At 37.2% G+C, this 24,964-nt stretch overlaps 1 protein-coding gene across 16 annotated transcripts in view; it reads left to right on the top strand.

Moving 5' to 3' along the window:
- DLG2 (discs large MAGUK scaffold protein 2) overlaps positions 1 to 24,964 on the top strand; it is a 2,182,864-nt gene that overhangs the window by 1,356,109 nt on the left and 801,791 nt on the right. For 3 of the 16 annotated variants that reach the window (XM_063671282.1, XM_054441576.1, XM_054441574.2), the window contains exon 1: positions 6,376 to 6,505. The exons of the other annotated variants lie outside the window; for them this stretch is intronic. In XM_063671282.1, coding sequence (XP_063527352.1) covers positions 6,401 to 6,505 — 105 coding nt within the window. In that variant the 5' untranslated portion in view covers positions 6,376 to 6,400. Of the gene's footprint in view, positions 1 to 6,375; positions 6,506 to 24,964 lie in introns of those variants that run through there. 16 annotated transcript variants of the gene reach the window in all.

Genomic DNA, 24,964 nt, shown 5'->3' with positions numbered 1-24,964 from the left:
TCCATCTTCATCCATGTCCCTGCAAAAGATGTGAACTCATCCTTTTATATGGCTGCACAGTATTCCATGGTGTATATGTGCCACATTTTCTTTATCCAGTCTATCACTGATGGGCATTTGGATTGGTTCTAAGTCTTTGCTGTTGTGAACAGTGCAGCAATAAACATACATGTGCATTTGTCCTTATAGTAGAATGACTTATAATCCTTTGGGTATATACCCAGTAATGGGATTGCTGGGTCAAACGGTATTTCTAGTTCTAGATCCTTGAGGAATTGCCACACTATCTTCCACAATGGTTGAATTAATTTACACTCCCACCAACAGTGTAAAAGTGTTCCTATTTCTCCACATTCTCTCCAGCATCTGTTGTTTCCTGACTTTTTAATGATCGCCATTCTGTCTTGAGATGGTATCTCATTGTGGTTTTGATTTGCATTTCTCTAATGACCAGTGATGATGAGCTTTTTTACATGTTTGTTGGCTACATAAATCTTTTCTTTTGAGAAGCGTATGTTCATACCCTTCGCCCACTTTTTGATGGGGTTGTTTGTTTTTTTTCTTGTAAATTTGTTTAAGTTCTTTGTAGATTCTGGATATTAGCCCTTTGTCAGATGGATAGATTGCAAAAATTTTCTACCATTCTGTAGGTTACCTGTTTACTCTGATGCTAGTTTCATTTGCTGTGCAGAAGCTCTTTAATTAGATCCCATTTGTCTATTTTGGCTTTTGTTGCCATTGCTTTTGGTGTTTTCGTGACAGGTTGATGGGTTCAGCAATCCACCATGGCACACGTATATCTGTGTAACAAACCTGCATGTTCTGCACATGTACCCCAGAACTTAAAGTATAATAAAATAAATAAATAAAAAATGTTTATTATCTCATAATTACAATTTGTGAAAATAGTTAACGTTGAGGTGTTCAACATATGAATAAATTCATTATTTAATTTTCAGGAAAAGAAAACTTAATAAATTTCATTGGTTCATTTGTAAATGTTAAACCAATTTCGTATTCCCAGGATAAAGCCTACTTGGTCATGATGCATTATCCTTTTTATATATTGTTCGATTAAATATGCTAAAAAATTTTTTTAGAATTTTTGCTTGTATGTTCATGAGGGTTTATTGATATTAGCTTTTCTTGTAATATCTCCATCTGGTTTAGGATTAGGGTAATGCTGGCCTCAAAAAAAAATGATCTGGAAAGTATTTGTTCCTCTTGAGTTCTCTGAAAAATTTTGTGTAGAATTGTTATTATTTCTTTCTTTAAAATATTTAGAGGAATTTATCAGTGAAGCCATCTGGGCCTGGAGTTCTCTTAGTGGGATGATTTTAATTACAAATATCTTTAATAGCTTATGATGTGACTATGTAAAGTACTTATTTCTTCTTGATTAGTTTGCATCTTTCAAGGAATTTGTCCATTTCATCTAAGGTATTAATTTTTTTGGGAAAAAGTTGTTTATAAGATTTTCTCAGCCAGGTACAGTGGCTCATGTTTTATAATCCTAGCACTTTGAGAAACTGAGGCTGGAGGATTGCTTGAAGCCAGGAGTTCAGGACCAGCCTGGGCAACAAATTGAGACCCTGTCTCAAAAAAAAAAAAAAAAAACTTAGCCAGGTGTGTGGTCCCACCTACTCAGGAAGCTGAGGCCAGAGGACTGCCTGAAGCCAGGATTTCGAGTCTTCAGTGAGCCATGATCATAACATTGGACTGTCAATAAGAATAAATAAATAAATACATACCTACATACACAAAGATTTCCTTATTAGCTCCTCATGTTTGTAGGATTGTAGGATTGGCAGGGATGTCATCTTCTTCCATCTTGATTTTGATAATTTGTTTCTCCTAATTAGTCTTGCTAGAGTGTCATCAATTTTATCGATATTCTCAAAGAACCAACTTTCATTTTCATTGGTTTTCCTCTATCTTCTGTGCTGTTATTTTTTATTTCCTTTCATCTGCATACTTTGGGTTTAATTTGCTGTATTTTTTTTCTCGTGAAAGATAGAAGCTGAGGTCAGTAATTTGACACTACCTTCTTTTCAAATATAAGCATGTAGTGATATGTATGTTTCATTAATTACTGCTTTAAGGGAATCCAGCAAATTCAATATATTGTAGTTTATGTTCATTCAGTTCAAAATATATTCTCATTTTTAATTTTTTTTCTTTAACCAATGAGCTTTTGGAATTGTGTCATTTATTTTCTTAATATTTTGAGAGTTTCCAGAGATTGTTCTGTTATTGATTTTCAACTTAATCCTATTATAGCCAGAGATTATGTTTCCTGTGACATGAATCTTTTTAAATTTATGAAAATTTGATTTCAAGTTAAAAATATGTTCTATCTTGGCAAATACTATTTCAGCACTTAAAAATGTGTATATTTTGCTGTTGTAGAGTAAAATATTCTATAAAGGTTTATTAGCTCAAATTGGTGCCTAGTTTTATACAAGTCTTCTCTATCTTTACAGATTTTCTGTCTATTTGTTCTATTAATTATTTAAAGGTGTTGATATCTCCAATTATAATTGTGGATTTATCTATTTCTACTTGCTGCCTTGATCTTCACAGCAAACCAATTCTGTCTTCTCAACTCATCAAGTCCACTGGCCACAACTGGATTCCTCGTCTCTGGAATATGGCCTGGAAGTTAAAGGCTATAAGAATTAGAAATCACAGGGCCCACCTTGTTTGTTTATTTTCTCTCTGCATTCATTGTTTTTTGTTGTCTTATGTGCATTCTTGAAACCCATTCTTTCCTACATTGTGTCCTTTTTTTTTTTGGTTATTTTAGGTGGGAATGCAAATCTAGGCCCTGTTACTCTATTTTTACTGGAAGTGCAATTGTCATGAAGTTAAATTTAAACCATTCACCAGCAGAAAGCACTCAATGTATGGCAATCCCACCATACAAAAGTACCGTTAGGTATTCTGAGGTCTGCAGTCTAAGTTAGAGGATCGTGACATATTTAGATGTGATAGACATGTAGCCTAGTGACTGAGTGTTTAACAGAAAAAAATGGTAGCAATTACTTATCAAGCATCGTGCTAACAGGAAGAAAATACATATGCTCCACTTGTGGGCAGAGACAATTGCACACTGAGTGATAGTGGAAAAGAAACAGAGGATTGACATAATATTACGTTTATCTTTGTGTTCTCTATTTCTAGCAGAGTTCTTGGCACATAGTAGAGCTCAATAAATGTTTGTTAAACTGAGTCAAATTGAACTAAGTCAAATATTTGATAAGGTAAATATTTGATTTATAGTGGACCCCACTTGAACTTAGAAAGTAAGAAGTTTAGAACTTATGAAAGTGGGCAGGAATACAAAACACGTAATATTTGCTTAATGAAAAATAGTAAGTAATATAACCTAAATGATTGATCCACCTAGGGCCTCCAAACATATATCAATGTGCCTATTTCAAACAGTGAGGAATAAACACATAGAACTTATCACCTCAAGAGGTTTAAGAAGATTTTCACTGAATTTATGAACATGAATTATCTGTGAGTTGCTTAAAGGTAATATTGGTTAGCATCAAAAATAGGAAGCTATTAGTTTTCAATCAAGAATAAGCTCAAATTTGGTCTAAATCTGAATTTTAAGCTGGGTAATCATTGATTTACAATTTTTTTCTTGGTGTCACATTTCTTCCAAAACAATAATCAATGAAGCCTTTCCCACCCTGTGCCTTTGCTGTACCTTTCCTTTCTCAGAATTCCCCGTATATCTGTATAACTAAATACTACCCTAACAACAAACTCTAGCAAAGTGCTAAATCTTCCATGAGGCTGCCCTAATTTCCACCATGGATATAATCTCTTCTTTTTCATTGCTTTCTAAATAGTTTATGCTACCTCTTTTATGGTACTTACACGTTTTTAAATTTGCCTTTTTGTTATTTGTGCTGATTTACCATCCCTTCTGTCAGACTCTCCTTAAAGGTAGAGGCAACATCCGATGTATCCATTTGTCCAAAGTACTACCAAAAATTATAGCATGACTAGGTGTGGTGGCTCACGCCTGTAATCTCAGCACTTTGGGAGGCCGAGGCAGGTGGATCACGAGGTCAGGAGATCAAGACCATCCTGGCTAACATGGCGAAACACCGTCTCTACTAAAAATACAAAACAATTAGCCGGGCATGGTGGCGGGCGCCCAGCTACTCAGGAGGCTAAGGCAGGAGAATGGTGTGAACCAGAAAGGTGGAGCTTGCAGTAAGCCGAGATTGCGCCACTGCACTCCAGCCTGGGTGACAGAGCGAGACTCCGTCTCAAGAAAAAAAAAAAAAAATTATAGCACATGGGAGATGCTTGACATGTTTGTTGGATCAATGAATAAATGAATGAATGCAAGATTCAAAGGGCAGTTTTTAAAACCGTGTTTCCACACAGAAAGACTATGAATTCTTTCCCTTTTTTTCCCCAAAAACTAAAGAGAAGAGAATTTTTAGGACATACTCTTTAAAGGAAACAATAAAGGAACCTGATAAACAGGAGGTGGGAAAAGCCTCAGAAGACCCAGCAAGTGGGGTCTGGAATAATGATAAGCATTTGCTTAAGAATTTCAGAGAGGATTGACTGGGATTTTGGAAGGTAACTTAAAAGACAACTTTTTATTTTCCTGTTGTTTCCTGAGAAATTCAGAACATTTACTAGTGAAGGAATATTTTCTGAAAGTTGTGGGCTGGCTGGTTGACAATGCATGGAGAAGAAGCATGTGGCTGGGGCAGATGGGAGACTTTAAGGGCAGGAATGAAGGCAGAGGAGGGACTGTGGGTGTGAGCTGAACAGAACCCCATGAATGAGAAAAAGAGAAGGTTGGTTGAATTGATTTTGAAAAACAAACTGTCTAATGGCAATAGCCTTATGGTGTGTACTCATGAAGTACTAAGGAAAAACAATTTCCCTACAAATTAGGTAAAATTTACAAATTAGGTAAAGATTTTGAAAGATCAGTTCTGCTTTTCATTCCTTCAGTTCAAAATTGAAAAGAAATGAAGGTAAGAGGAAAACTTCCCTGGTGTCAGCCTTTGAGACTTTAACACTACAAGGGCATTGGTATGAACCAATCTACCATCATCAGGGTACAAATGCAGGAAAACTAGGTAACCCAAATCATGCTGCTCTTCCAAAAATAATACAGGGAAAATATTTCGTGTATGTTATCAAACTTTCCTACAATTTGTACCTTGTTTGGTCTTCCTTGGATTTTCTAGGTCAGTTAAATGCATAATTTATTATGCTGTGAATTTCTCTCCTTTTGCCTCTTACCTCTTGACGTGCTTCAGTAAATATCACCATTGTTGACTGTGCAACCAGTCCTTAGAGTACGGATTCCTCTGGAACTTCCAAGTGCTCTGAGCATCACCTTCCAAGATGCCTTACCTCCTAGCACCTCCTAGCTCAGCAATCCTACAGAGACATTAGGGACTGGTGGAGCCTCACCTCCCTGTGTGGGTACTGTCTTTGGTGAAGGGAATTGAGAATATGTCCCTAAATTCTGTTCATATTTTATTTCATGCTTATATGAGTCTTTTTTGTTGTCGAAGTGCACACGCATATTTCTTTGGAATTAACACGTTCCAGCCTACTCTCATTTCCCGAGAACATTTAAAGACACGATTCTCCTTGTATTATCTATGCAAATTTTATCTAGAATAAGGAATAAAAGTGACTTTTCTTCAATACATAGGCAACATAAAGTTCTTCTAGTTGCTCTTACATTTTATGATGCCTTCTGGCTTGTCTTTAGAGATAATCCCAGATAAACAACTCATAGTGCCATTAAGACAGTAATACTCTGTAGGTGAAGAATATGTCACATCTAGCTCTTAACTAAACTGAGAGGAGAGCTGGACATATTAAATGACACAGTGAGTATGCATGTATATAGTTGTATTTCTCATACAGCAGACAAGTGCTGACATTTGTATATGTACATATATGTGTGTATATAACCTACTCCCTTCAATGTTACTACTTTTCACAAGCTACTTAAATTCCACCACCATGACCTGCCACCCAAATCTTCTGGTAGGAATATTTTTTCACATCTCTCTTCTTCCTACTTCTTTCCCCCCACACACTTATGGTATGTGCCATTTCACCAGACCCGTGTGAAGACAGGAGAGCACTGATGGGATTGCTTTTCACAAGTGTAGGAATGAAAATTCTTCCCGATGAAAACATCTGTCTCTGTTCAAGTCATGCCCAGTTATCCCCCAAAAGAAATGTTCTGATTAACTTTTTTTTTAAGTCTTAAGATAGCAGTTTGTGTAGCAGATCTAATTAAGAAGTTTATGTAACAGATCTGCAGGGTTTTTTTTTTCCTCTTCAACTGGGTTCTATGAGCTCAGTTTGAGTGTTACCAGCTTTCGCTATGCAACGGCCAAGTGTTTCTCGGGCTGAGAATTATCAGCTTTTGTGGGATACTATTGCTTCCTTAAAACAATGTGAACAAGCTATGCAACATGCATTTATTCCGGTAAGGAAAATTTTCTTTTCTTTTCCTAGGGATTCTTTTATTTATTTTTCCTTTTTCTCCTGTTATATCTATAGAGAAATGTATAAATTCTGTGCATTTGATGATCATGGTTATTTTCTCTGTAGTTCTCATTCAGGCTAAATATATGGTTTTTCTCTGTATGAATTCCTAATTCTTAATATATCCAAGCATTAATCGGTGAGAAAGAATAAACAGTGATCCAATCAAACTCATCCCACTGAAGACAGTAGTTTGTAATAGTGGCATGTACTAAAGAAAGGAAACAATATTGATATTCCATATATTAATGTTTGAAATAAACTGCAATGTTTATTTCCCCATTGGTTCCCCCAGAGCTACTTGAATATCTTTTGCAGTTAGGTTTGATATACAGATCAAGAAACCAAAATTGGTATTCTTTACTCCAAGTAAAACCCACCAAAAAAGTTATCTTGAAAAGTATAATTGCTTCTTTAGTAAAGTAGTGATGCAATATTTAGATTTTGTAAAAATTTCTGACAGAAGTTGTGTATAGCTATATAAAGTGAATTAGTGAATCAGTGTCATTGTGTTTTATTTTGGAGAAATAATGTTTGTGTTTATAATTTATTTAACCAGAGGAATCAGGCTGGCAACATTTGATAGGCTGAGATAAGGTAAATAGGACTACCAAGAAGAATATTAAAATATTTTATTATTTTCATTAGATCTACTTTGAAGAATTGAGATCAATTAGCTATGAGAGAAGATTCTTAAAAAATAATCTCTGCTAAAATTTATTTGGTACCCTCTCAAGAAAAACATTATTTCTGACATAGAAACTCAAGAGATATGCTTCTTTCAACAGTTGGAATAAATCTTCCTTGAAGTTCACGTTATTTTCAAGTGACTCAAGTTAGATGCCATCATATTTTTCCCTGTAACTTGGAAATCACTTAAATGTCACAAACACTGGGCTATATTTGAAGCTCTTCTAATTGAACCACTATATTTTAGTTGGATCATGGTAAGTTGATCTTGACTCTTAAAGCCATAAAGATTATATAATTTTTGTAAGAAGTGTAAAAAAACTAATGATGGGAAGCTCTCTAAATCATTTTGTTATAGGGATCCTACTTTGAACCAGAATCTAGAAAGTGTAGTTTGCTTCTCCTATCTTTATGAGACTTCTCTTCCTTTTTTTTTTTTTTTTTTTTTTTGTTATTATCAAAGTGTGATATTCCTTGTGAACCTCAAGTATTTCCTCTTTCACGGAGCCATCCCTTGCCAGGCAGGGTTATCCTCCTCCTTCTTGATTTCTTGTATGCATCTCTGATTTATCACCTAACATTTTATTCTTAAGTGTTTTCCTCTCAGTCTCTCTAATTATATTGTTACTTTTGCGGTAAATGTGAATAGGAAAGTAAGTTGGAGAAAGGAACTAACATTTGTTTGTTTGTGTTCTTGTTGTCTTGTCTTGAGCTCCTTAAATATAGAAGTGCATCCATTCCCAGTGTCTAGCACAGTGCCTGGCACATAAAGAGTGCTTGGTGAGCAAGTGAGGAATGACTAAATCTACTAACAAGCGTCTCCAATTTCCAATTAATGCTTGACAGTTTTCATTATTAGCTTTGTCTTTACTGATCTCATAAAATTATTTCTATTAAAGTCCATCTGGAGAAAACTCAGAACCTTGACTATAGCATTGTGGTGGTGTAGTGGTAGGGGCAGGGATGTGTTAATACATGGAATAGACCCCTATGTGTCCAGTTAACCTTGGATTCAATTCTCATAATTCGTGGGCTACTCTGTCTTTGATTCTAGTTTATGTTTCCAGTTTTCCTTAATTCACACATACATAAAATCATGCCCAAATTATCATTCAGGTTTGCTTTATTTTTGACTGCTCTAAATCTTTTCAGAACATATTGGGAATTTGCCAGTATATCTCAAGCATCTTCCAAGTCTTTATGAAACATATGATTATATCATCACAAGTTCATGAGAGCTTCTTTTAGAAAATATAGCCATTATTAAAATATTATCAGTTAAGAATAACTCTTTATAAACTGGCCCTCAATTTATTTTTTTGTCAGCAGAAAAGGTACTCTATGTATTCCCTGCTTTATGCACTTTTTAACCCAATGATATATATTTCATGTACACACATGTATTTACACTTGTATGGAATTTGTACTAATGATACACTTCATTGTTTACAGTATCCTAATAAATCCTAAAGTATACATATCCTATCATGCTGAGTCTATTATATTAAATCAATGACAAATATATGGCTCAAATAATTGCCTCCTTTAAAATAAACCTTGTTCTCTTTTAAATCAAATACTTGAAAATGAACAATGTCTATAAAGTATAGTCACATATTGATGTCGTTGATCTTAGGAGAATTGACCTGAAAAGGTCGTAAGCAAGTAAGTGCTCTTCTGTGCATCTGTTGTGAGTGTGGATTCCTAACACATCATTAGAATGCGGAGCCACCTAGATGGTCTGGATCATCTCACTCACACACCATAAGCTATGAATCACAACTGGTTTTTCAGTCAGTGTAGTTCTGTGAACTAACAATAAACCTGACATAAAATCTCAAGTCATGATATAATCTGCCCCCAGGGAACCTCCCATATAAAATTCATATTTGTGAAAGGAGCCTTAAAGTGGCTGATACCTGGATAGTGCTGCTCAAAACAGTCTTCAGAGAAGAAGGAAACCAAACTATGAAGTCGTTCAAAGTTTCAGGATTTGATTTCACACATTAGATCCTGCCCTAGAGTTATAAGATGTAAATAAAATCTGGAGTCTTAAGCGAGTTCATCTGCTGATCCAAGAGCCACAAGTGCAAAACAGCAACACAGAACTTTTCTTATCTTTTAGCCTAATTGTCTGGCGAATGTAAGCTCCTAAATATTTATTAAATGCATGAATTATAAAAAGTTCTCATGAAGTATTTTAAATTGGTTCCATCACTGGAGGCATAAGGGCATTCTTCTAGGCAGTCAGTATTTTTGGATATTAGGCAAATCAGAGGCATTGCAGTTTTATTCAAATGAGTAGATATGCTTATAAAAACAGTCTCATAATTAGTAGTTCTTTTCATAGAGACTGGCTTGTGTTTTTATTCATTTGTTAGTTCAGTCAGCTCAGTCACATTTTCTAGAGCCCCTACTATGTGTCAGACACTATTCTAGACAGGACAAGTGCCCAAAAATAAACTTAAAACTTCTTTGTGACATCATCACGTTGTAAGAGAGATTAGTATTACCAAATGGTGCCCTAATATCTCTTGCTGCAATGTACAAATTTGGTTTTCCTTATACTGCTTACAATCATATCCAGATTTCATAAAAACATTCACATGGGGATCAGTGGGTTCTAAGTACGGTTCTTATGCTCATCTTGCTGCTAGACTTGGGGCTTCTGTCAGTCAAAAAGAAGTTGCAATGCTATTTATTCATTCATTCATTCATCTCAGAAAAACTTATTCTGACCCTAATGTGAAGGTTATGCAGCTTATTAAGCATTGGGAGAGATATTAACATGTGTAAATCAGGAGAACCCCTAATTGGAATTCTGCCCCCAAGAATTTTCAAATTGATTTGCAAATCACTGTAATACCATATTCAAAATGTAGAGTATCCTAAGAGTCTATGAATTACCACAAGAATTCAGAGAAGGGGCAAGCTTCATGGAAGCCTATTTCAGCTGGGTTTGAAGGTTAAACAGAATTTTAACACTCAGTAATGATGGAAGGAGACATTCCAAGCGGAGGAAACAGAAAAGGCACTTGTTAATTGTGTAAACACAGTCTATTTTTCCATGTGTTCATCTATTCAATGAATGCTTATTAAATACCTTTTATGTGTCAGAAATTATGATATGCCTGGAACATCTAATAATAAATAGGGCACAGTCAAACCTTGCCCTGGGGGTATTTACCTTCTAGTGGTGGGGACAGACATTAAATAAACAGTTACACATATATCTCTATTACACACTTGAATACTATCCTATGCAAGTTGTTTACAGTGTTTCTCACAATTGCAATTCGATATTACATGTATACATACACAGATACACATCAATTATCAGAAAGTGTAGCAACAGTAGATACTTTTTCAGTCACTACAAACAAAGCAAAAGAAATAAAACATCCTCTCAAATATGCTTTAGTTTTAAAATTTAATTCATTTATCCAGCAAACAATTAACACATCTTGCTTGCCACACCCTGGGCTAGGTACTGGCAGTTCAAAAAGTAATAGTTAATATTCACTGAGTACCAATTTTATGCCATGCACTGTTCCAAGCATTTTACATGTATTATCTCAATTCTGTCAACAACTTCTGATGTAGGTACTATCATCTGCATTTTACAAAGTGGGAAAAAGAGATGGGCCGGGCGCGATGGCTCACGTCTGTAATCCCAGCACTTTGGGAGGCCGAGGCGGGTGGATCACGAGGTCAGGAGATCAAGACCATCCTGGCTAACGCAGTGAAACCCCATCTCTACTAAAAATACAAAAAATTAGCCGGGTGTGGTGGCATGCGCCTGTAGTCCCAGCTACTCAGGAGGCTAAGGCAGGAGAATGGTGTGAACCCGGGAGGTGGAGCTTGCAGTGATCCGAGATCGCTCCACTGCACTCCAGCCTGGGTGACAGGGCGAGACTCTGTCTCAGAAAAACAAAAAGAGGTGAAGTACCTTTCCCACAGTCACATAGTTAATAAATGGAATGATTGGTCCTTGAACTCAGTGATCCAACCTCAGAGAGTATTTTCTTAACCACCTCACTAGAGTAAGAAGAAAAACACTAAAACCAAGAAAACTGTATTGCAGTGTGATTAGGAGCAGCAATTAAAAGATGTACAAACTATGGTAAATGCAGCAAGGAAAGAGTGATCCATCTGCTTGGGATGGAAAGGAAAAATAACCAAGGAAGGCTAGAAAAAGGAGAAAAGTCTTGAGACAGTTTTAAAACAAGGGTTTACAAGATGAGGGAGGTGAGAGGTTAAAAACAACTGGAACAAAGGCACTAAGGCAAGAAAGAGCAGTATGAAATGAGAGTATGTTACTAACTTTCTCCAACTTGTGATCTAACACTTTGAGCATTACAGAAGCAAGGTCAGAACAACCAGGATGAGAGTTGGGTCGTATTTAAGGTCAGGAATTATACAGGTAAATCATGAAAACAACACTAAATAATTCCAGCCCACAGACAAAGGCACTGGAGCCTCAGAAGAGAATCTCAAGTTAAGAAAGAGATTATTTTCAGAAACCTGACTTAACTGTCCCTGCTACGTGTGGCCTGACCTATAGGTTGACAATGGTGCCTAGAATTGAGGATATATCCATGGAGAAGCAGAGAACGTTTGTGCAGAGATGTAAAAGAATGAAACAAATGTAGAAAAAGAAAAGGAGATGAGAAACTATGTGGTCTCAAAGAAAGACACAGAGAAATGAGGCTGACAAGAACTAAGAGAGGCTGGACTGTGCATTTCTGGGTCCCCCAAAACTCCCAGTTCTTAGTTCCAGTTTATCAGGCGGCCTGCCCTGCTGTGCTTCTTGTCCTTTTAGCCTGACAACAAGTTCCAAATTTTGCTTAAGCCAGCGCAAGTGGGTTTCTATACCCACAGCCACAGAACTTTAAGATAGGGGCCAGTTAGTGACTAGTGGTACAGGAATAGGTTACAGCGCTAAAGAAGATGAAGGACAGAGTTGAAGAGAAGATAAACAGATCAGCTGAGGACAGTGGTCTTCAAAGTGAGGTTGTATCCTTCAGGACTTAACTCCTATCCCCTTCCACAAGCCTTCTCTTATGCCTAATAACCAGAAGACATGCCTTTTCTCTCCTTACTTCAACCCTGATTAACACCCCGCTGAGGAAAAATAAGAGTGGGGAAATTTCTTACCAACTACTTTAATCTATACTTTTGTATGCAATCATCACAATACCAACATGAAATGGACCATTGTTATTATCTACATTTTAGGGGATCAGTGGGGTTAAGTACCTTGTTTAAAATCATGGGGCCAGTAAGACCAGGAGAGAACTTAGGTCTTCTAACCATAGTCCCACTTGCCTTTCTTCATGCCTGTCATGGAACTTTGTCCCTATTTGTCTCGTGCATTTTTTTTTCTGTTTTAGATTATAAGCATTTGGGAGGTTTCTTTTATTTCCACATGACATTATGAATTCCTTGCAGGGCAAGACTATGCACTTCTCCTCTTCCTACTTTCTGCAGTGCCAAGTATGGTGTCTTAAATATTATGTTTGCTAAGTAAATCTGCATAGATGGAATGATGAATATTTAAGAAGGGAGAATTTAGGCAACAATGAAATGATAATGAGGAAATGATCCTTCTTGCCTCAGATAAATTCTTAAACTGTGTCTCCTGAGCTCCAGCATCACATCCACCGACTCTGCCTCTCTGGTCCCTGGATGTATAGTTTGAACCATCATATGCTGAGGTCAGCTCTAAATAGGATTTGTTCAGTGATGACTTTCAGTCCCAGTTCATGGTGTTCCAAGTGCGTTTGGTCTTTTCTGTATTCTAAATAGTACTTAACTCATCATCCTCAATCATGTTGGATTCATTTCCCTGTTTCCTTCCTCTTAACCTTGCTTTGCATTTCTGTTTAGTAATACCCCAATTTTTAGTCCATTTCCTTCTGAAGAATATGAACAAGGCTATTAATGGAACTTCTATTAGTATAGGAATAAAGATGACACTTAATCTATGGACATGTTCAATTTAAGGCAGAGCGGGGAACTACACCAGAAGCGACCTGGATAATTACAACAGCTTGGGACTGCAAGAACATTTGCAGATTGCTGGTAAAGTGGAATGAAATTGTCACTTTGGGTTTTTAACAAAAAAGCAAGAGCCTGCTATCTTTATATCTTCCTCACTTGTGAAGTTTGCATTTTCTTTGACTACCGGTCTTGTGATGCCTGTGCATATACATCTGGAGGCCACGAAAAACTAACACCAGGTGCAGGGTGCCTTCTTTGTATTCCAGTATTGCTCATTATAAAATGTTTTGATGACTCATTAAAATGGAGTATTACCACTGATATAGTTATTGTACAATAGAGTAAAGCTTACATTCTGCCGCTTCCACTTTCCGTACTCATCCCGGAAATTGCAAAAATAGAACCCCAAGCTTATTTGTTACAGAACAGAAAAATAGACAGCTGTTCAGAGTTAATAATGGCAGTCCTCTTCCATGTAGCAAACCAAAATTTAAAAATATACACACATTAAAACCTGAAAAGCTTTAATGAGCTAATACTAGATATGCTATATTTTTTGAAGCTTCATTTAGATATTTTTATTAAGCGAGAAGATGCTTAGGAGCAATGGGATTTCTCATTTTCATCATGTAGAGTTGAAAAAATTACACCAATGTTTTTACTCTTGCTGCTGCTGCTGCTAAGACTACCTCTACTACTACTACTACCTATCTTCCTTATATTTATTTATCTTGTTACAATTTTCAAAGTAGTATAAACTAGATTACTTCTCGTTACAACTTTCACAATTAGGCAAGACAAGTTTTATCATCTTCATAGTAGTTATATGAAAATTAAAGCTTAGAAAGTTGAAATGGCCAGGATCAGAAATGGTTAAACAGTAAGACATAATGTAGTAGGACTAAAATCTGAGTTCAGTTTTTATTCTGATTCAGAATTTCAGCTACTTGAAGGTAGCTGAAATCCTCCACCATTTGCTCTCTTGGGTAAATTACTCAAATTCCCTGAGCCTAAGTTTCATCCAATGTAAAATTAGATGTCATATATAACTTTTTAGCATTGTTCGAAGTCTAACAAAATCATGTAAATTAAACTCTTAACACAGTGCCTGACCCAAAAGTGTGCCTGGTAAAGGTTGTTATTACTGTTGCTGCAAATTTTTAAATGTTATCCCAAATATATACATTTACAAATTGCATAATGTCCTCATATGTGGCTACATTTGCTTCTTGAAGAACCACATGATATTGATGAAATAATAATTTTTAACATCTATACATGAATAGAAAGTTTCAGAGAGATTAATTAGCTAAGACCATTGTAGAAGTGAGGAGAAAGATCTTAAATCCCAGACAGATAATCCAAGTTCTAAACTCTTTTATTACTACTTTTGTGATATTCAAAATTAGACTAGTATTAAAATCAGGAATCATATGATTCACATTATAGTTGTATATAACCTTAGAAATAATTCAGAGAGTTAAGTGACTTGACTAAGTTTCTACAGGGCCACAGTCAGTCCTAGAAGCCTTGTCTGCTAAATCCAAGTGCAGGACTAGAAGATGTTCATCCTATGACATAAAAGCATAAGATACAAGTGTTCTTATCCAGTAACAGTGGGTGAGGAGCAGTCATGAGATGATTGCAAATATATTCATAAGGAAGTTATCATCTCCTTTCTAGTTGGTTAGGAAAAACCTTTATAAAACAAATGAAGGTTCCAGAGTTCCTGAGATTACAATTCCAATGGAAAAAGGAGTCTGAGAGCACAGAAGAGAGAGTCCCAGCCTGGGAATCATCATTTCACTCTCCAACTTGTGACAGAGTCCCCACATACCAGAAAACAACCTACTCCCTGTTCTCCTTCTCTTTCTTTTCTCTTGTTATTTCCCCATCTCTCCTCTAGCCCACAGCAATGGATAATATTCCTCCTTCTTTATGTTAAACACACAGTTGTAGCATTATGCCAGGCCTACTAGGAGGTAAATTGAACAAGCAGTATCCTTGCTTTATAGAATAATTTAAAGTAAGAGAGCCACCAGAAAACTGCCACTGTGGGAAGCTAGAACAGCTGTGGGGCTAGGAACTGGTTGGCATTTTGGATCCAGAGATTTGTAGGCTCTTGGCTTGTAGAACAAAGACTTCATTGCCTAGTTGATGACAATATACAAACACATCTGCAGAGTATATTCTTTGGCATCAACAAATGCTAACAGTATTTAGTGAACCTCTATGTTTCTAGTCCCCAATCACGTCTCCTTTTTATCTGTTATTTTTCTCCATGTTTTTCCTCATTGGAAATGATTCCAAATTGAACATTAATTTTGAAGAAAAATGGGTTGAGGGGAGATTCTTAGGCTTACAGATGTTATCAGAATTTAAAATAAGCGAAAATGAAACTAAAATATCCTGTACCCTGTTCGTCTTGTAATGGGCGCCCAAGTGCCATTGTTTAGAAACAAGTCTTGGAACGTCCTCCAGGCCCACCATAAACATAAGCACATACAGATTACTAATGGATAACAGTAAACTAAAACTCATACTTCATCTTTGCCTCTCTCCCTAACATTTCTTCTCACACGAAAGAATCATTCTAGATATAAAATATTTTAAGACTTTCTGTATAGCTTCACCTGTTACGTTTCAAATCTTAGTGTATGATCTGCTGTCAAATTATGGTGAGTAGGGGAAAAATGAAGGCAGAGGGATTTTTTTTCTGGAGTTATACCTTATATAAAATGGATCAAGGCAATAACGGAAGAAAGAGTTTGGTAATAATTCTCAGCTTCACTTCAAATCTTTTTCACTCTTTATATAGAAGAGAACTCCTTGCTGCTGATTACATAGTTCTTAGGCCAGAAAATTAACCTGTTTACAAGAAAAACAAAATGTGAACTATGAACATAGAGCAACAGGACCATATACAGATTTTTGAGGTGCCTTGTCTAAGGCATACAGGACATTATCTTTCAGCCAAGTCATTAGAAACCAATTTATATAATTGTTCTTTATCAAATTTAACTTTTGTCTTTTATTTCTGCGTGCTTTTCTTAATGTCCTGTCTCCTAGATTTCTATGTCAGAGTGGTAAAAACAGAGATCATTTCCCAGAATTAAAAGTTATACAGCATGCTTGCTTTCTTTACAGTATTTCCTAGCAGGATGAACTTTACAAGGAGTAAAATCAGATCCTTGATGAGCAGTGGACTTTCAGAGGCCATTTCACTCTTTATTCCTTAAAAAATAAAGCTAACTGGGGTAAAGTTTTATAAAAAATAAAACTAACTGGGGTAAAAAATAAAACTGACTCAGTAAACTGCTGAATTACTGAACTTACTGGGTCTAAAACTAAGATCTCCTGACTCCCTAGTTCTGCCATCTTTATATTAGGAACATAATTCCTTGATTGGAGTGTGGTTATTTCCAGGGAGACAGAGTGACTGATTTTTTATAGCCATGCAGGAACCACCTGGGTTGTCAGGTTGATTCCATTATAAATGACTCAAAACTTTATGTTTCTATTAAAAATAGGAACACTATGCAGCCATAAAAAGGAATGAATTAACAGCATTTGCAGTGACCTGGATGAGACTGGAGACTATTATTCTAAGTGAAGCTACTCAGAAATGGAAAACCAAACATTGTATGTTCTCACTGATATGTGGGAGCTAAGCTATGAGGACACAAAGGCCTAAGAATGTTGCAGTGGACTTTGGGGATTTGAGGGGAAGAGTGAAAGGGGGTCAGGGGATAGAAGACTATAAATATGGTGCAGTGTATACTGCTAGGGTGATGGGTGCACCAAAATCTCACAGATCACCACTAAAGAACTTACTCATGTAACCAAATACCACCTGTACCCCAATAACTTATGGAAAAAAAAGATGATTATAGAGTAAAGGATGAAAATTGCATTCATTTTTAATATAAGACATGAGGCTTTGAATAAATGTCTAGTTTTGGGTAAGTCTTTGGGGATATATTTTCACATTTTTATCTGGAAAGTTTGAGAAATGCTGTAGATGTCATTTTGCTTTGTCGTGATTTTTGAGTTCTTAGTTTTTTCTCCAAATCCCATACTTCCTCCCACCTAACTTCTCCTGAAATGTACAGTGGAATAATAAGTTAGAGTAAGTAACACTGCCAGCAGCTACCATCCTCGTTCCATGCAGGGTAGTGGTAAGACAAGAATATGGATTTGGAGTCAAGAGGAGTGAGCCTTGGCTCCATCTGGTTATTAGTCTGGTGATCTTGGGTAAGTTGTGTTACAGGTCCATGCCTCACTTTCCTTATCTATAAGATAATCATAATTGGAATATGTACTTCATAGGGTTGCAATGAGGAATAGGGAAGAATAAGCACAAAGTACCAGTGTATAATTAGCATAGAGGAGTCTTTCTGTTTATAATTTTCCTTAATTTTCATGCTCTGCAGTGAATAGCATGGTCTGGAGTGCATGACAGGCTCCAGATGCTCACACATGGACACCATGAGGCAGTATGGTACAAGAGCTCATCACCAGAGGGCAGCATGCAGTTACCCCTTTCTGCTCATTGTATCTAATTCTGTTGCCTCAAGAGTTTCTCATGAATTCTAACTCCTATTGCTGTGACTCTAATCCAATAGGTCTAAAAATCAATTAACAATTACGGTTTGAGTGTTTGAGTGTGTGTTGTATATGCCCAGCACTGTTAGGAGTGTAGGTGGAGTGTCTGATGAAGAAATAGAGAGGAGGACCCTGACTTCAAAATGATTACAGTTTCTGCAAGGAGATGTGAATATCACACATGAACCAATTAGCTATCAACATGTATAAAAATATAAAGAAATATTCATTAAGAATGTCAGGGTTTAGTGCTTTCACATAACTTATTTCCTTTAATATTTAAATTCAGTGTGATCTGAAGTAATACAAATAATGAGTGCTTTAAAACGTGGGGAATAGGATGTATAGATTGATTCTGGAGTGATGATGGGGAAAGCATCATGAAGCATCTGCAACTTTAGATTGTCCTTGCAGGATGGAAAGAATTTGGTTAGAGAGATAAGATTGAGGACTGCAACTGATTTAGGATGTAGGAAAAGGAAGAAATGAAAACAAAGACATTGCGGTAGGCATGAGCAAGGTATGTGCTTGGAGTAGTAAGGATCCTTGCCTGGTGGGAGGAAAAGAGAGAAGAAGGATGGAAACTAAATAGCAATAATTTAGTGATCCCACATTGTGTATAAAACCATTATCCATGTACTACAGAAGAAATAAGCCCTACCTTAACCTAAAGAACCAGGTTATTGGCAACTTGCTCCGAATTCTGGCACCTAAATCTGGATAATACAACTGTACTGCTAAGATTATAGCTCTTCAGTAGCTTAGCAACAAGGAACAGATGGTATCCACATGAATCTTTCCAGGAATAGCACCACATAGAGTGAATCAGTGAATTAAGTAGGTATGGTTATTATGGCATGGGGCACATCGACTAAGCCACATTTGAGATTTGAGCTAATGACTCCATTTTTTTGTGGGATCTTCAGAAATCATTTGCATAAATAAAGCAGTTAGATTTGTAAAAGCTCGGTGTGAGTCAGTGGGGTTTGAGGCATTATGGCCTAATGGTGAAAAGCAAAGGGCTTAGAGTCAGAACACCTGGGTTTGAATCTCAGTTTTGCTTTCTTCTAGCCATCTGACATTTTGAGAAATTCACAGAATCATTCTGTGCCTCTGTTTACTTATCTATAGACAAGGGAAAATTCCATCAATCCTTCTGGGGTTCTGTAAGGAGTAAACAATAAAACACAAGTAAAAAGCTTACCATATTTGCTTGGCACACAGTGGGTAGTTGGTTAATCAATGTTAGTTCCCTTTCCTCTCACTATGGAAATTAAATGATTGAATGTGTGTGATATACTTTATATAGCATGACATTGGTGGTTGATGTAATTGCCAATTTGAGTTTCAGTGTTGATCTGTAGATGTAGTTTTAGTGAGTAATTTATTTTAGCCTTTTATACTAAGTGTAAGTACGTATATGGCGAGCATGCAGGATGGAGATCTGAAGAATCTTCGTACGTATATGGCGAGCATGCAGGATGGAGATCTGAAGAATCTTCATACTAACAGTTCAAGCAGTCCCCATTTCTTCATCCAAATAGGATTGATTCTAGAAAAAACTTATAAAGTGAAGAAAACTCTGTTTGGCATGGGGCACATTGACTAAACCACATTTGAGATTTGAGCTAATGACTCAATTTTTTTGTGGGATCTACTGGTCTCTACTTTCTGTGCTTCATTCTCCAGGCTGCCCCATCATTTCTGCACTAGAAAAAAAGGGAAGACCAACTCAGCCTATCTGAGGTCTTTAGGATATTCATAGGATATTCATTTATTTTCTGCAAAATATTTTACTACTTTGTATTTTAAAGGAGGATCAAACAGAGATGGTAACTCTCCAGTCCAAGGGGATAAAAAATACTAATGGTGAGTTTTCAAGAATAAGTAAGACAAATTGTGTTGACTAGAACGGACTTTACTTATCAAATCTTAATAGGGTGCAGAAGCAAATGTATTGCAGTGGTTAGGATTTATCCACTTTGGAACCAGGCTACCATTGTCTGACTCTTGGTCCTGCTATTGCCAGCTGAATGACCTTGGGTGAGTTACTTAACGTTATTAATTTTGTTATCTGAAAGTGAGGGTAATATTATTTTTATTATTAAGAGTTCAGGCAAGCAGGGCCAAATTGATTTCAAGCCAAAACATGAATCTTCCATCCTGTTACCTTGTTTTCTGAGCTAGGCTGGTGTTAAGCTAGGTAGATAACCATCCAGGCATTTTATTAAATGGTAGGGAAAGGGACCACAATCTTAGCATCCTCCAAAGTTGCTTCCTTTAGACATCCTGGCACAGTCTGCAGGATGAACTAGACAAGCCCTCAGGTACTCACATAGTTTATTCAGCACTGTTCTTGCCTCAATAAGTCCAGTGGTCTTATGTCTCTTTAGAGAAGGGGCAAAGCACGTGACAAGCCAAAGCCACTGGATGATATTAGTAGTGATAACTTAGAGCTGGGCTGGATTGAACTGCACCCACCTAGTTGTCTTGTAGAGAAGGAACTTAAAAGGAGAAGAAAATCTAGGAAAGCAAAAAATAAAAAATAATCTGAGTAATAAGTATAATAACCTAAGAACCTTTTTTTTTTTTTTTTTTGAGACACAGTCTCCCCAGGCTGGAGTACAGTGACACAATCTCAGCTCACTGCCACCTCCACCTCCAGGGATTCCAGCCATTCTCCTGCCTCAGCCTCCCAAGTAGCTAGGTTACAGGCACCAGCCCCCATGCCCGGCTAATTTTTGTATCTTTAATAGACACAGGGTTTCACCATGTTGGCCAGGCTGGTCTCAAACTCCTGATTTCAAGTGATCTGCCTGGCTTGGCATCCCAAAGCGCTGGGATTACAGGCATGATCCACTGTTCCTGGCCTACACATGCATTCTTTATTCAGCTAAATTCTTGAGAAATAGGTTAACTGGAAAATAGCACTGTCCTATTTTTAAGTGGGGGTTTGCAAGACATTAAGGGACCCAGAAACCTCTGATAATTGGGGAATTGAATCTAAGAACGGTGATAAATTTCTCTTCAGACTGTAAAAGAGAAACTAACAACTTTCCAGGCAGAAAATAATTGCATTTTCAGTCTGGTCGCCTAGAAAAACTCAGGCAAAAAAATCAGATGTTGGAGTTACCATTATGGACTCTGGGGTTAGAAAGACATGGGTTTAAAAACTGCTTGTGGCACCTCTTAGATTTGTGACCTTAGGCAAGTGACTTGGTCAATTGGGATCTTCTTTTCTTCCTTTCTTCTCTCCTTTCTTTCTTTCATTCCTTCCTTCTTTCTTTTTAATGGGAACAATAATGTTTTCCTTAGAACATTGTAAAAATTAAATGCATTCATATATGTTAAAGTACTTATAGCATTCCTGAAACATAATAATCACCTTATATATGCTTAATACTTTATTATTGTTATTCTTGTTATCCTCAGTTTTGATACTATGCAATTGTGAGATCTGGGTTATGTCCTATTCTTTGTATTCACTTTCATATTTATAGAATGTAAGAGTGTAATTAAATGTTCCTTAAGATCTCAGCTTTAAAAGTTCTATGATTCTAGAATATATTTGTTCTTCCTGTTTTGTTCTTCCTCTGTCACACAACCATCGATGTGTCTTTAATCAGTCAATTACCAATTTATTTGGGGCTTACTCAAAGAATGCCTGAATCAGTCAGCCTGGGTATGCTGGGGCCATTGGCCTTTTCCTAGGCATGCCGCCTACAGGCCTGTTCTCATGACACACTGGGCCTCAGCAACTACACCAGAGGAAGAAGGGGAAGGTTCTTGGGCCAGCCAAGATCAAGGCACATTAAATAAATTTAGGTTTGAACTGGCTTGTAACTTGTTGATCAACAGTAAAAATTAGGATCTGGCCGGGTGCGGTGGCCCACACCTGTAATCCCAGCATCTGGGGAGGCTGAGGCAGGTGGATCACTTGAGTCTAGGAGTTTGAGACCAGCCTGGGCAATATAGCAAAACCCTGTCTCTATAAAAAATACAAAAATTAGGCAGGCATGGTGGTACATGCCTGTAGTCCCAGCTACTTGGGAGGCTGAGATGGGAGGATGGCTTGAGCTTCGGAGGCAGAGGTTGTAGTAAGCCAAGATGGGACTACTGCACTCCATCCAGCCTGCGTGACAAGGTAAGATCCTATCTCAAAAAAAAAAAAAAAAAAAAAAGAATCCAGAGATAACTGGTGAAATCTGTTTTCATTCTAAGGGGCAGTAGAACATGGCTCTGGAGCCAGATTGCTTGGGTTTGAAGATTTACCAGCTATTTACCAGCTGTGTGACTTTGAGAAAGTTATTTAACCTCTCTTTCCTCAGCTCTACTTTGACAATAACAGTGTTTGTCTCATAGAATTGTGTGAGGATTAAATAAGTTAATTTACATAAAGTATTTGCTATATAAGTACATACTCTTATTATTATCTGTCCCAGTATTAATATATCAGGGGATTTAGGTGTGGCAGGGTCATAATACTACAAACCTTCAGGTAGTGATAATTGTAGGTTCCAAGTAAATCCTCCAAGTAGAAGTAGGGTCCTACCAGCACCTAGAGATGTGGAACTCCAGCCTAAAAGATTGTGGAAAAGAAGGAGAGGAAAGACAGGGTTTCAGTTCCAATGGAGAACTAAAATGTGATTCAGGAAATGAAGGTGGAAGTCACTCCCCTAACCATGCCACATTTTTTTTTTTTTTTTTTTTCCAGAGTAAGCCAACAAAATAGAGGGTTACGGGGAAAAATCTAATACACAATACAGTTATCCTGGGTTCAACACTCAGCATATCTAATCTAGTACTTAATGTTAGATGTCTTACTTCAAAGTTGATGGGGTGTGTGGGTAGTAACCTCATATTCTACTTCCCTAGCCAGGATTAGCATATGGTCTGACTGGGGCTCATCCTGATGGAAATCTTCCGTGTGAATTGTGAAGCAAAAAGTTTGCTAGCATGCTATCTTGTAGCTGCCAGTCTAAAGCAGCTAATATTTACCTTGAGGCTCTGGGATCTCCACCTCTCATAATGAAATCACACACATACACATGCACACACATACACCCACATACAGGACTCATTTTCAGACTTTCAGTGGCTTCCATTTTGTTTCAAAATGTCATGCCATACCATACATAAAAGTCATTTATAGGGCCTGTGTCCCTCTAAATAGACAAGAAATCTTGCTCACTCAGTAATCCTGTCCTGTAAGGCTGATAAGATAAGCCAAAGGTATCCAAAAACAGCTCATATGTTATTCTTGCACTATTTTACCACCTATTTAAATTGGCCTAATGACAATCACCTGCCTTCCATTTGCATGTCCCAGGTCAGTTGAAATCCCTGCATAGTTCCTAGTACCATAAGTGTTACTGTTAATTTCTTGCTGATCTAGTTCTCTCCTTTTCTACCTTGCTTCTTAAAAGTCTAGGTATTAGATTAAGTCTTTTGACCTTCCCGCTGATTAGCCTACACTTCTCAGAGCTAAGCTACATGAGAGTGTTTCTTGGCTGACTAGCTACTCTACATTTCCTGCCAATACCTTGCTTGAGGAGGCTTCTTCACCATAGTTGGCTTCATGACCACCTGTCCACATATGTCAGAGGCATTTCCCATACCTGACACTTAACACATATCAAAAGGTAACCACATTAGTCAGAATCAATGAACTCCTTTGTAAAGTTGCATTCATTTTGTCAGATTCTTTTTTATTTAGAGTCTCTTGGAAGCAAGCAAAAAAACAGTGTATCTATTACTAGTATAAACAAAATTGTTCATGTAATATGAGAACATTTGTATGTCACATGAAGCCCAAGGATAGGAAGGTGGCTGACATTTATTAATAACTTGATCTATCGTTTAAATTATATCAGTATTCCTTCTGCTTGCTTCTTGCTTCTCTGTAATTAGCTGTACTAGTCCCTTATGCTGAAAACTGGCTTTCTGTGCATGAAAGAGATTGTCATGTAAAAGGCAAACAACACACAAAAAAAGGCTTCATAGTTTGGTTTACCTAAGAAAGAGTTTTTTTTTTTTCTTCATCCCTTATAGTTTCAAAAATCTTGCCTAGATGTATGTAAAGATAAGTCTTGAATTTTCTGATTAAAAAAAGATTTTGTTCTAGATTTTTCATAAATCTCTTTCCAATTAATGGAAAAAAGCATATTAAAGAAGGACACTAGAATCTGCTGAGTCACCAGTTTGATTTAGGCATCCAATTAAAGAGGATATCCAAAAGGAAGAAAGAGAGTGTATGGCCGGACGTGGTGGCTCACGCCTGTACTCCCAGTGCTTTGGGGGCCGAGGCGCATGGATCACATGAGGTCAGGAGTTTGAGACCAGCCTGGCCAACATGGCAAAACCGCATCTCTACTAAAAATACAAAAATTAGCCAGGCCTGGTGGCAGGTGCCTGTAATCCCAGCTACTTGGGAGGCTGAGGCAGAAGAATCACTTGAACCTGGAAAGTGAAGGTTGCAGTGAGCCGAGATTGCACTACTGCACTCCAGCCTGGGTGATAGAGAGAGACCCCATCTCAAAAATAATAATAATAAAAAAATAAAGAGGATGTATATGGCAGGGCAGTATGAAGTGTGGAGAAAATACTTGGTGGGAACTATCAAAGCAACTGGATAGTTGGTTTTTAAGACTCAGAAACAAACTAGATCAAACTGGTCATAGCCTCTCTTGACTGTAAAAGTCAACAAAGAATCAGGAGCCAGATGAGCTAAAGGAAGATTTGGAATTACCAACTGGTGAGAAGAGCACACTCATAGGCCATGCTTGGAATTCATCTATGCTCTGTGTAGTCTGGGGTGGGCTGTGAAAGTCCTGGAGCAGGGCAGTGGGAGAGTCTTCAGAGAGCCTGGTGTAGCAGCACAGTGGGGTCGTGTGTCATTCAGAAGAGCCTACCATGGCATCTCTTTGGCAGTCACACCAGGGCGTTACCAATGTCAGGTGTATGTGATGTATGTTTATTTGTACACAATCTTGTTTGTTCATGCATTTTTAATGACTTTTAGAGAGGTAGGTATTAGCTGTGGCTTCTGGATCCTTTTGGCACCAAGAAGGAATAATAAACTTTCCATATAACATAGATTCCA

The sequence above is a fragment of the Pongo pygmaeus genome, chromosome 9 (genome assembly GCF_028885625.2).
Source record: "Pongo pygmaeus isolate AG05252 chromosome 9, NHGRI_mPonPyg2-v2.0_pri, whole genome shotgun sequence".
NCBI classification, from domain to species: domain Eukaryota; kingdom Metazoa; phylum Chordata; class Mammalia; order Primates; family Hominidae; genus Pongo; species Pongo pygmaeus.
Note: the sequence above shows the minus strand (reverse complement) of the source record. Positions and strands in the feature narration are given on the sequence as shown.